This window comes from Tachypleus tridentatus, chromosome 13 (assembly GCF_004210375.1).
Source record: "Tachypleus tridentatus isolate NWPU-2018 chromosome 13, ASM421037v1, whole genome shotgun sequence".
Classification (NCBI taxonomy): Eukaryota; Metazoa; Arthropoda; class Merostomata; order Xiphosura; family Limulidae; genus Tachypleus; species Tachypleus tridentatus.
The window spans coordinates 191,490,458-191,504,743 of NC_134837.1; the positions used below are offsets into that span (position 1 = coordinate 191,490,458).

General features: G+C 30.3%; 1 protein-coding gene across 1 annotated transcript; it reads left to right on the forward strand.

The window, feature by feature from the left end:
- The first annotated feature begins 1,706 nt into the window (after nucleotides 1–1,706).
- On the forward strand, nucleotides 1,707–13,866 carry mRpL15 (mitochondrial ribosomal protein L15). Its single transcript, XM_076478212.1, has 6 exons — nucleotides 1,707–1,862; nucleotides 4,418–4,572; nucleotides 6,207–6,372; nucleotides 7,334–7,493; nucleotides 12,754–12,920; nucleotides 13,624–13,866. Exons 1-6 carry the CDS (start codon nucleotides 1,737–1,739, stop codon nucleotides 13,756–13,758), a joined length of 909 nt encoding a protein of 302 aa, XP_076334327.1. The 5' UTR covers nucleotides 1,707–1,736; the 3' UTR covers nucleotides 13,759–13,866.
- The last annotated feature ends 420 nt before the right edge of the window (nucleotides 13,867–14,286 follow it).

Sequence of the window (14,286 nt, forward strand, 5' to 3'; positions counted from 1 at the left end):
CGGGCTATCTGCTGAATCTACCGAGGGGAAACGAACCCCTGCTTCTGAAGTTGACTGAACGAACAAAACGTTTGTATTTAAAAAACAATAATATAATCTCTCTCAGTTGTTATGCGGTACCGCATTCATTGGTTATTTCACCAGCAAAACAAAAGAAGACTTACACTTGTACGTGTGTGTGTGTTTACTTATAGCAAAGCCGTATCGGACTATCTGCTAAGCTCACCGAGGGGAATCGAACCCCTGATTTTAGTATACTGGTATATCACAAAGCTCACCAAAGTGTTAAAAATTTACCCCTGCTGTTAAGCATAAAAATCTATATACTTCTATAAGAATGTCTTATATAGAAAAGTTTTGGATGACACAAAAGGAAAAATAGTCCTATACAAGTTACATTAACTTTCGATCAAAGCAGGCTGCCTATTTAGACAAAGAAGTACAAATAAACCCAACAGTAAGTAAAGATAATTAAATATATTGTTTTTAATTGTAAATATAAAATGCATTGTTTCATAAGTTGGGCAGCTTTGGTATTAACGATATTTTTCTGTCATAAACCTAACAAGTAAATTAGGCGAATCCGTATTCGGCATTCCAGAACCGACCTCTAATATTAAAATTATACCTTAATCGATCGAGAAATGCTTACCTGTTTAAATTAAAAGCAAATTAAACATTTAGAATGCTTTGAATACTACTGTACTTCAATGTTCAATCATTAACTGTATTCAACAGAGATAAGCCCTGACTCATACTAATTTTTACAAGCATCTGTGCCACCCCATACCTAGGAAAGGCATAATACAGAAAAAAAAGTCATTCAAGTACAAATCTATTGAATAATTGTTGTTATCTAAGGTAGATGATCACTAAATGTTTACAACCTTCCAACAAAACGGCTCAGCACGGCCAGATCGTTAGGGTTCTCGACTTGCAATCTGAGGGTCGCGGGTTCGAATCCCCATCGCATCAAACATGCTCGCCTTTTCAGCCGTGTGGATGGTATAATGTTACAATCAATACTACTATTCGTTGTTAAGAGTAGTCCAAAAGTTGGTGGCGGGTGGTGATGACTAGTTGCCTTACTTCAAGTCTTACACTGCTAAATTAGAGATAGTACAGATAGCCCTCATGTTGTTTTGCGCGAAATTCAAAAGAAACAAACAATCCAATAAAACTTACAAGGATATACTTATTACATGGAAAACACTTGAACGAAAACTTAGAAATAATTACCTTAATGCACATGAGTAAATATATAGTTTATGGTATTTATGGCAGTGTAAAATATAATAGAAATGTCAGAACAGATATCGAGTTTACAATTTTCATTACATAGGCTACCATAATGTATTTCAAAAGCGACAATGTTAAAACCTAAGTGTACCAAAATATGTTTTTTTAAATAAAATACAAAAGGCAATAAACACTATCGTAATAGTAAGTTCTGTAGAGATACTTAAAAAAACCTTTTATCAAAGTTAAAAAAACATTTGAAGAATTCTAGATGCTGCATTAGTTTCTCTTCATTTTCAAAATATAAAAACAGAAGTTAAACATACTTGACGTAGTAAAGTTATATTTTATGTAAACAACCTAATTATATATTTAGCGTATTACTCCAAGTTTCAACAAATGATATTTAACGCTAATAGTAAACAATTCCCGATTCATGCAAGCTATTCATAAACTATAAGAAAATAAGTGAAACAGCTCATATATTTTTCCACCAGATGTCAGTTTGCATTAGTATCATGGCGAAGTCTTCTACAGATAAAGCATTAGAACTTTTGCGATATCTTCCACGAGTGGCTTTGAATAATCTCGGCCCGAATCCTAACAATAAAGCCTTAAAGAAAGTACGTACTTAATTTTTAAAATTTTAATTTATTTCCGCATGTATATAACTTATAAATAATGTTAATCATAACTTTAAACAATCCACAGTATATCAGCAGATTTCTTGAACCGTTGTGTTTTTCTGATATGAGTTGTAGTGTTACCCAATTGTGATTTAGTAACAAATTATTGTAATATAACTTGAATTATAACGTTAATAATTATACCTTTTATTTCTTTAGTTTTTAAATTGAAAATAAATTATTCAGATTCACGTTCTTTTATCAAAAGATATGTAACGGAAATAAAACGTGACTTCACTGCTCTGTAGAATTAATGAAGCTAATCTTTTTTTTTCTCTACAGCAAACTGATTAGATGCACACAATAACAAATTAAAATCGTTACAAAACATAGAAATACAGTTAGAACTTTTAAAACTAGAATCAGGCTATGATTGGGTATCTTTGATTTGCTTTTAGTATTAAGTGCAAGCAGTAATAAAGAAGTACATAAGAAGTAGTTGAATATGATATTAACAATTTTATCAAAGTCCCAATAACATTTCACAAGATTTAGGGTAGTCATAAATACATAGAGCATAAATAAACTGACATTACAAAGTAATTTTAATAAGTGTAAAAATGAAGTATAAAATGTGTGTTTTACAAATTTTAGATATAATCAATATTATTAATACAATTAACAATAGAAAATTAACTATACTCGTAAAATTTAGAACACAGAAGCATCCTGATTAGCTTTTGATATCCATACCTCTTTCCAATAGGTAAAAGTAAATATATTTTTAGACATTTATTTCCTAGTAGCAATGCATATCCATGAATAAAAACAAAATGGGAATGTAGGTGAAAGAAAAGGACCAAAAATCATAAAGAATCATTCTCTGGAAAATTAAACTTATGTCATGTTGCAGAATCCTAGCAATTTATAAAAATCACATAAAATATCTTTAAAATTGTTCTATAAAATAGAGAGTAGTCAAGAAGAAGCAATTTTTAAATCTCCCTGACTGTAATTTTGGTTAGTTTGATATCAAAATGATTGGCTTCACATTACAGCTTAACTACAGAGTTGGGAAGATAGAAGAAAATATGCATATACATAATATAGTAAAAAAAAAATCAGTAAATTGTAAATTTTATCATTAGGGTGATGCAACAGAAGGGAGTTTCAGTAATTACAAAGAGTAGTGTATAGATAGTGTTATTAACATGTATAGCAGATCATTTATGCATACCTTCTCTTTAGTGCATTATGATGATATTGAAATCACTAATTATTACAAAAACTGTGTTTTGCTATAGAATTCACAAAAAATGTATCTAAATGAGTCTCAGAACTCATTTTCTCTTCACCACATTTATTTAATTTCTCTAATTTGTAACATACAATTACAAAAAAATATCTATAACACAGGGCAACATTTTTTACAATTAACTAATAGTATAGTTACAGCAACATAACATCATGTAACTTGAGAACATTAAAATATCACCTAAGGATGTCCATCATGTGCTTTGAGCAAAGAAAAATTCCAAATTTATTTCTCAAACTTATGTTGAGTGCTGGTTTTCATTACTTCTAGTACCAATATATTTCTGAAATCAGTTACTCTTATAAAATTAGGTGCTAGTAATGATGTTACTAGTATTTTTCTCAGATATGTGTAATTCTTTCAATCCCTGCACCTGTTTTAAAGATTGTGTGATCCTATTTTTCTTTCTTAAATACATGTGTGTAAAGTTGTAAACAAATCTTGAATTTTTTTAAGATCACACCACAGTTACAAATTCCAAATATCAGTTAAACCTGGTCATTTTATATATCACCCCCATATTTTATTTATAACTTATTTCAACCACTTTCATGTCGTGTTTTTTCATAAACTCAAAAATGGCAGTTTTTTTTATTCTTTATTTTGAGAGCTTGTTGTAAGACATGATAACATGCAAAAGTTAAAGATACAGTGAAAAATGGTTTGCTCAAATTAACTTGGACAAATCAGAGAATAAATCAAATATTGGATATGTGACAGGAAAAAAGGAATGGAATGACTTTTGTATTACATTATAAACTTTAATCTTAAATGCAGAAAATAGGTCAAATGTTCAGCATCAGTGAAGGTAAGATAGTCAAAAATATCTATGGATGTACAAATTGTAAGAAAGGATAAAAGGAACAGCAGGGTTTAACAGCAAGCATTAAACAACACTGGGAAGCCATTGATTAGAAAACTATTAATGGCATCTTAATTATTAATTTATATGTTTTACATGGTATCAATAATTGCCTGACTTAGCTGTTATTGATACTGTTTTCCAAGATACTTTTGACTTTCTTTTAGCAGTTTGTTTCTTTTATTTTTATCTTTTTTTTTTCCTCGATTGACTTGATTATTTCTGTTTTTGTTACATAGTTTCATTTAGTACTTTGGGATATGTTTATGTATTTCTGTTTATTATTCTTACATGTTTTGTGAATGGCTATGTTTTAATGCATAAAAGAATTATAAGTTTCAGAAGTAATGTTTATTTAAAACATTTTTTCTTAAGAAAAAACCTAGAAGGGGACAACATGGAGGAAAAACTCATGGATATGGTACTAAAGGATCTGGACAAAGACAAAGCTACATGAGAATTGGAATGGAATCTGGAGCAACACCATTTTATTTGAGAATTCCTTGTGAACCTTATCACAAAGGTCATCAGTAAGTTTGTTAGGCTTATCCTCTCATGTTGTTACAGTATAACTGTATGTAATATGTATGTGGAAATAAATAATTTGCTATTTATGGGTAAACAGACTTTGTGTATTTTGCATTCCAAAGAAAGAAAAGTGTTGGCTCAGCTTGACCTCTGTCACTTAATACCATTGTTAGACCTGTTGAATTCTTTCCATAAAGAATAAAACAGTGGTGAAAACAAACATTATTTTGGGTCTTTTTGGATTGCATTTAAAATATTTGTTTCTACCATTGTCTTGATTTTTTTTTTATTGTGTTAACTTCAGTTGTTAGTATACTAATTATAGTAATTAACCAAAATGTTAACAGCAACATCATATTGTAATTTAACCTTCATGAATTAAAGAAATATGACTGTTGCATGCTTTTAGGTTGAAGTTTGAATAGAAAATTGATTCCAACTGAAAATTGCTTTGAGACATTAGATATGACCATTTCATACCAGACTTATGTTGACCCATTTTAAAACTAAGTACAAACAGCAAGATATAGTGCCATTAGCTGTGGTTCCTTGTGCCTCTCTATAATTGTATACATACAGATCAATGCTTATAGGGCCAGACCAGTTTGTGTCTAGAGTTGAAAAACATTTGTAAAGCTCTGTCTTATTTACGTGGCTGTTACAGTGTTATTATTTAATGAAAAATATATTTTGATTTCTTTGAGGGAGAGTATGTAATTTCCTTCTCAGTTCTCTTTTTTTTTTAATATGAATACACATTGTTAAAAAGTGTATCTTCTGATTTTAACCAGTTTTTAAATATTTATTAGGCTATAGTATATTGGTTTATCAAACTGTTTGTCAAAATCTTTTTTCAAGGTTATGCAGAAAAACTTGAAAGAGTTGAGAATGTAGCATTACATCAGCTAATATAAAGTAAATTTAAATTGTATCATTGGTTACAGGTAGTTTACAATTACTGTTTAAATATTTGACAAAAAGTGGTATTGTTGGTGATCTTTCTCAGCATATAAAACCTTGGCTTTCTTCAAGATGTTTGTTCTTGAAGAACTAATCCAGAATGCATGCAATTTTTGATGTGTTTTAATTTTGTTTACAATAGATGGTACTGCAGTTGGGATATAAAAGCTATTCATACATATGGCATTCATTGAGAACTCTTACAGTATTGGCATTATAAATAATTTCTCACTCAGCAGCTCCCCAATGCCACAGTGGTATGTCTGTATACTTGCAAAACTGTAAACCATAAAACCAGGTTTTGATACCTGTGGTGGGCAGAGCACAGATAGCCCATGTGTGGCTAATTCCATATAATTAAATAATCAAAGTCACCTGGCAAAAGGAAAAAAAAATGTAGTGTATAAGAAAGGTAGGTAAATTGTACTATAGTGTGAAGATATTGTGACACCATGTAGGTTTATAAATCCCATCACCTTACATGGTTGCCATTTTAGCTGAAGGATGGGGGAATTATAACATGATGGTTAATGAATGTAACCGTATCAGTGTGACTTGCATTTTTTTTTAGTAAAAATTAAAAATTATTATTTTATAACTTCATGACTTTCCTGGATATTTTCTGTTACTTCTGAAAATATTGCACTGAATTGTGAATTCATTTTGTTTTTTCCAGCTTGAGACGTCAGTATCCACCCTTATCACTCAAACAGCTGCAGCTTATGATCGATACGGGCCGATTAGATCCCCTGCAACCAATTGACCTTACTGCTATTTGTAACACCTCCTTGTACTTCCTTGATCCAAGTGAACGACATTTTGGAATCCAGTTAACTGATGAAGTAAGCTGATGTCAAGAATTTCTGTAAATAGATCAATTAATGTGCTCTTCTTTTATCCTAATTTATTATTAATATTTTTTTATACTTAACATTGTTCTAATCTGGCATTATGTAAAAATTCTTAATAAAGTCATAATTTTCTTCCATGATATTGTCAAAAAAGTGTTTTTTTGAGAGGTAGTGCTGGCTAATAATCAAATATTCATAAGCAAAATGTGTGTCCCCCACTGAGACAACAGTAAGTCTTCAGGTTTACAATGCTGAAATTGGTGATTTGAGCCCTCTTAGTGGGCACAGCAGATATCCTGGTGTGGCTTTGCTTTAAGAAAAACCTGAACTAAAATGTATGATTTCAACTTCAGAAAATTTTAATTTGATTTATATTATATTACTCATCCAAAAACTAGGCTGTGTTTTTTTTACGTGTTAAAGTTCTTAGTATTAAATTTTGCCTGTTTGTATTTGTTTATACAAATGTTTCATAGCAGAGCATGATCTCCTCTCAACCAGTAGACTGTTGGGTAACTGATTGTTTAATTACATTCTAAAAATGAAATATTAGTAAGAATGCTTGCAGTTCCTTGCTATTGTTTTTGTAAGTCCCTCATTTGTAACTTTTTGGCTTGTGAATTTTAAATGGTTGATCACAGATATGTAATATGTTATAGAAAACATTGACGGCTTTTGCCCAGTAATGAAGAATAAGATAAATGACATAAGTGCAGTTAAAAAGAGCTTTCATTTTTCTATGAAATGTTTTTTTTTTTTCTTTTTTTGGAGTGGGTTGTATATTTGAGACAATCTTTCCCTTACTGTATCCAGTTTTAAAACCTTTCCATTTATTTTTAGGTTTTCTATGAAATGAGAAGTCTTCTGATCATTGTGTATATTTTCTGTGGATATATTTGTGAGGGCTTATACATGTGTACTGACTGTTAATTACTCTATCATTTCTTAACAGGGTCTTGATTCCTTCAAAGCTCAAGTAAATATAGAGGTTCAGCATGCTTCTGAATCAGTCATTGCTGCAATAGAAATGAATGGGGGCTTGATCACCACTGCATATTATGATGTGGCCAGTTTATTTGCAGCCATGAATCCACCTAGATTTTTTAAAAAAGGTTAGTGAACAATGAAGTAGTTAAAAGTACTAACACTCTTTTGTTATGTTTGAGATCACCATATTGATTTTTATTATTTGGGTTTCATTTTCTACCCAAAAATAAAATGTTTTTCAGTAAATCATGTGCTCCCCTCTTAAACTCTTTTAACTCTTTTGCAACAGGCTCAGTAAAATATACACAAACTTGTATACACATTTGCACATGTTAAGTATTTATACTATAAATTTTGATGTTGTGTGTGTATCATTACAAAATTTGTTAGACTTTTAATAATGATTGTAAGTGATCTGTACACAAAGAAATCAGATTTCTTTGATTGAATTATTTTTGCTAAAGATTTGTTTGTGGAAATAGAGCCTGTTTCATTACTAGTCAGAGTGCAAAGTGCTTTTTCTGTTATGATATAAACTGTTTGTCATCCCAAAAATCTCAAATATTATTTGTGTAATCACTAAAATCTTTTAAATATATTTCAAATGTATGTTTTCACTAAGACTTTATATTTTGTTTGTTACCTTCTCTACCCAAACCATGTTGCATCTGTCAGTTTGGCCAACCTTGTAACCATCATAAAAAAATTAGGAAATAAATATAACTTATGCTATTATTTGTTCTAGAATAACTACAAATTATAACACAAAAATACAAATGTTTAGTCTAAGCAGCGTGAGTCTCATAATGTTATATATTTATATTTATTTTTTTTATTATATTGACCTTCCAGTTGTACTAGCTAACATTACATAATGTGCATTGATGCAGTGCACGTGCACTTTTATCATATCAAACAATAAAAAGCAAACCACTAGTATTTACTAGTATTTTGTAATATAGTCACATTTCAATTATTATACATTATATGTATACATTATTACTATTTAGAAATAAGTTCATAAACTTGTTTTTCTTAAAATATAAAACAGTAAATAAAGTAAACAATTATCTGTTCTAGCTACAACTTTTGAACTCAGTGCTGCTGAACATAGGTTTCTAAGCCTTTTAAAATTTTGCATGTGGAGGATAAAACCAAAATATTTTTCCAAGCTTTATATATATATACACATACATACATACATACATACACAGTTGAATTACCAAAACATCATAAATTACTATGTCAATATCATGGAATTCCATTACAGTTTATTGAGCTCAGTAACCTACAATTTGATACCAAATGTATCAACATAAATGTATAAAATAGTAGTTCAATGAAAATTTGAATGCAAGTCAACAAACTTAATGACATAGCCTTTGATCTGTGACCCATGGGGAAAGGGTTAAAGTGTCATCAACTCATTTTCATAGGCCAGTCATTCTGCTAGAAAGATAAATGCATCTTGATTAGAGCCTAGCTTAACCTTTTCCAGATCTTTAATTTCTGTCCTTTCATTTTGTTGTCTTCAGTATACTTTATCCTATTGATCTGTTGGATAAGTTAGAGTTACAACAACATCGCCTCTGGTCTTTCATTTCTCTTATCTCTTCTGTTGCTAATATAATCCTGGAAGATGTCCTCTGTATTCTTCCTAATAAATCAGTGTCTATTCGTAGATGAATAAACTGTGTACAGTATTCCAAATAAGGCTTAACTAGAGATGAATACCTCTTTGATTTATGATAAACATGCATCTTTAAGTACTTCCTAAAAGTATATTAGCTTCACTATTGACACCGGAACATTGGCTTGATGGCTTGTGCCTTATTCACTACTGTGTGAAGATCTTCTTTTTTACTTGCACTGGATTCCCATTTATATTAAATATGTAATCTGAAGTATGACAACTAAAATGCATTTTAACATAATTAAAGGTAATTTGCCAAGTATCTGTTTAAATGATGATGTTTTACTAACTATATATTGGTTTCATAGGCAGAAACAAATGCCCAATCACTAAACCCTCAAAAACCTCAAATGTAACAAGTGCACATGTAGATGATTCGTTTAAGAGTGCATTAATTTTTGAAGAAGCTGTGGGGTAATCCATTGTGTTTTTTTCAGTAATAATAATAAACATACAATAGTACTGCTCTTGTTACTATGGAGATGTGACTATAATTATATTTATTATAACAATAGTATTAGGCTTATGATATTTTTAAACACGTTTTATTTGGTCTCTTCATCAGCAATAGATGTAATGGACATAGTGTAGTTGAAATACTGTTTTTCTCATGAAAAAAAAATTAGAGAATAAATGTAGTGTTTGAAAAATAAAGAAGCTTAATAAATTAATTATAATTATTTATGGACATTACTTTTATTGTTGAGTACCAGTCAGCTCTGAATGTTAATGTAGACAGCACAGAAACTGTAGGAAAAAAAACAATGTTAAGCCATTTTATATCCTTGCCATCTAAATATTTTAAGAGTGACTTTGGCAATTAGGTTGTTGTGATTGTAATTAAAATCTTATTTCCATTATGACTTAAACTTAGAACACAAAAATATTTGGTATAATTTTGTTTGTTATCATGTTCCATCTGTGTATGTTTTCTAATTTTTCTCAACACTTTCAGAAGCATTCATTAGGGAATTTGAAATTTCTTCTTGCCAAAATGTTAATTATATAGTTCCTAATACCTGTAATGTTTACATTTTTTTAACACCAAATCTAGAAGAGAAGATCTTAAGGTAATAAAAAGCTGAATTCAGACTTATTCAGTAGCAAGGATATGCAAAATAGCAAATTAGTTGTTATGTCTGCCTTTAATACATGTCAAACATTATTTTATTTACATTTTATATGGTAGATATCTTCAACTAGAAATAGTTATCTTTGTAATGGTTGTTGAAAATTTAGGATCAAAATTATTAAAATCAGCTAGTGTTTAATTAGCAGTTTCAAGGTTTAGTGTCAAATTGTTTGTAAATTCACAAGCACAGATAAATATTAGTGACATTTTCTTGTGAGATTAGCATGGCCATATCATACTAGTAACATCTTCCTTTGAGATTAGCATGGCCATATTATACGATGTTTTATGTTTATTTTAATGTGTAATACAAGTTGCCAGAAAATATTCTATTACCTCAATTGGAGTGTTTGTAATATGTTAGCTAAGTAACACACACTTTCGTATTTCAAAAATTAAGTGAAAGTCTATATTCAATCTGACTGTTATTGAACACTTGCAAGTGGTGTATTTCTTCACTTACTATGTTTCCTAGTGAGTCAGCTCAAAGAACAGAAGATAACCTATTTTTTTCTTAAAACAAAAAGATACTATTAGTTATATTTTACCAACTTCTGGATAACTTCCTTTTAAATGATATTTACAGTTAATTTATTTACGATGAACCTTAACACAACCAACAGTGTTGATCGTGAACAATATGACATGTACACCTTTGTTGGGTATGTAGTTGTGTAGAAGTTCATATTTTATTATAAATTAAAGTTTTATGGATTCAACCATGTTCCAGATCTTGATTTAGATCATGCATGCACTGTATATAAGATATATCTGCTATACATATATATAGCAGATACAGGGTTAGAGAACAGAGCTAAGTGTAATGTGTGATAAAATTGTGTTTAGCCATTTTCTTGGTAGTTTCTCTCAGAAAGTTTTTTTTCTTTAGGGGCTTGGTGGTAAGTTTAAGGACTTATAATGCTAAAACTCAAGTTTTGATATTCACAATAGACCCAGCTCATGGCATTGCTTTTTGGTTGATAACAAATGAATGAAATTTTTTGGGTGTAGTTTCACTCAAAACTTCATGCAGTTTATATCCATTAATGAGCTTTCATTTATCTCATCATTAAAATTCTATGATAGCAACAACACTAGTGCACTCTTACTTGTACAATTTAGAAGTTGTGGTAAACTTTCAGACTCTTAAAAGTCAACAGTTTATAATGAGCTACAGGCAGTGACATGACAGTGTTTCAGTAAATTATCATCTCTGAGTTGGAGTACATGAAAAAGATTGGATACTGCCATTGTTAAACAAAGGTGTCTTGATAGTGATGAATAAAGGGACAGAAATTCATTATTTCCTAAAATATACTTAATAATTAAATAAACTTTGTATGAAGAAGTTACTCAGAGATAAGGACCAGTAGGTACAAGAAAGTCATGACATTGTCTCTGTACTCGCATACCCTATGCATTGTGGTAGGAATACCTATAATTTCAGCCTCCTATGTTTACGTTAGTTTAGCAGTAGAAATAATATAAATACTATTTTTGTCAGAATTGTTTTTTTCAGTGCATTAAGTTTAGGAGTTGGGGTTATTATATATTGAACTTCAACAAAAAGCATTTCCAAACAAATGTAGGACAACAGAAATCTGTCTGCATACTTATCTAGTGGCAGCTCTTTTGCAAAATGCATGTTTTATGGCTAATTTATAGTCTGAACTCGATCATCTAAACGCAGACATTTCAGGTTAATTACTTTCAGAATATAGATAAACCTGATACTTCTTACAGACAAGATTATTTTTAACTGTGAGTCTACCTACATGTTTCGTTAATTTATACTTTGAAGTATAAAACAGTGGTACAGTGTCATGTCTACAGACTTACAATACAAAAAACCGGCTTTTAATACCTGTGATAGGCATAGCACGGATAGTTTATTTGTTTGAAGTTAAGCACAAAGTTGCACTTAAAAATGTAACGGGGCCCGGCATGGTCAAGTGGGTTAAGGCATTCGACTCGTAATCTGAGGGTCAAGGGTTTGAATCCCCATTGCACCAAACTTGCTCGCCTTTTAAGCCATGGGGGCTTTTTATGTAATGGTCAATCCCACTCTTCGTTAGTGGTGGGTGGTGATGACTAGCTGCCTTCCCTCTGGTCTTACACCACTAAATTAGGGACTGTTAGCACAGATAGCCCTCATGTAGCTTTGTGCAAAATTCAAAAACAAACAAACAAAAAACTTAATGTTAAAGGTTATAACCTGGAATTGGTTCAGTTTATAACAATTATTGGGATTTCTATATGTTTCATTGTTTTTTACATTTTTATTGTAAGATACATTCTGATCGTCCAAATCACAATAACTGTTTTTCAGAATTAATGTGTAAAACAATTGTTAAATGTTTCTCTCTATAAGTAACAACATGTGGTCCATGTCTACTAAAATAATTTTGTTGGTAAAAGTATAATGAAAAATAAAGAAATAATAATTTATAAAAACATCTCAGAGGAATTTACTTATTTTTTAAAATTCAAAATTAAGTATGAGGTTGTATTACAGGTTGTATTACCCATATTTTGTCACAGTTTTTTCAACTCTCTCCAGGCGTTCCAATACCCAAAAGACATCTTCCTCCAGAAGATGTGGTAGAGTACTACACAAACCCTGCAAATAGAGGTTACTTGGCTGATCCTAGCAAAGTTGCTGAGGAGAGACTTTCCTTGGCTCAAAAGTATGGCTATCAGTTACCCAATATTGCTGAAGATCCAAAGGTTTGTAAATATATAATTCTACAGACATCACTATATAAAAAAACAACAACAAAGTTTTTATGGTATGTTTTTTGTGAAGTTTTGAACTATACAACTTAGAGATTGTACCTCAAGACAGGCCTATATCAAAACTGGTATTTCTAGCCTTCATGATTTGTAATAAGTTTTATGTTGCTTGTAATATGTGTTTTATTATACAATATTTTCTCTAATATTTTAACCTAATTAGTCAAGCCACAACTTGTGAACCTTTCTAGTTTGCCGTAGACATTCTAAGTGTCTGAGGAAAGTGATAAGGAAAAGTTGCTTTTCAAATTGTGAATCAAAACTTCTGTGATTCACAGAAGTTGCACTTCTTAGAAGATGTCTTACAACAGATACACTCAATTCTTTTATTTGGTCCAAAGAGCTGGACAAAGGTCTTACAGTAATGGGTGCTCTTTACTCTATTCCCTTTAGTAAATAGCTCAAAATTAAGGTCATTTATACTTGGGAACCTTTGAACTGACTGCATAGCCCATGTGTATATAAGGAAGTGAAAACATTAAAAATTCCAATAATTATAACCACTCATTAAATTTATTCTCTCATGTGCAAGTAACTACTTGAATATTGTTCATTTTTTATATATATACTTTTGAATTACTTTTTAAGACGTTTGTTCATAGATGAGACATATGGTTATAATTATTTTGTTTTCCAGTGGGAACTTCTTACCCTTAGGAAAGATCCACGTCAAATTTTCTATGGACTCGAGCCAGGTTGGGTTGTCAACATTCGTGAAAAGAAAATTCTTAAACCTAAAGATGAAAAGCTTCAAGAGTATTATAGGTCATGAAGAATTTCAATAGGGCAATAGAAAAAATATAGATTAATCTGGTATATAAAAAAATAGTTTTGAATATTTAGCAATTTAGTGTAAAGAAATAAAATTTTGAAAAATCGATTTTTTTGTGTAAATTTATCTTAAATATATTTCACATACAAGTCAAACTGCTGCAAGTGCCTAGCATTTGTGTCATATAAGACAAATATCATTTAAAGATTGTCTCTTTATACATTTTAAAGTTTCACATGAAACCATTTTAACCAATTTAGTAAATATCAATAAATATAAATAGAGGAACTTTGGTTTGATACTTTACAGCTATTTCTTTTTTATTCAGTTATACATAATTAATAGTTTAAAGACATGTAACTAATAATTTAACAGTTTATTCTATTACATTGAAAAATTTTCTTCAATTTTGTTGTTTTATCTTCTGTTAGATTTGATTTAATTATGGAAAGATGGGCGTAGTATGGCCAGGTGGTTAAGGCACTCAACTTGTTATCAGAGGGTTGTTGGTCCGAATCCCTGTCACAC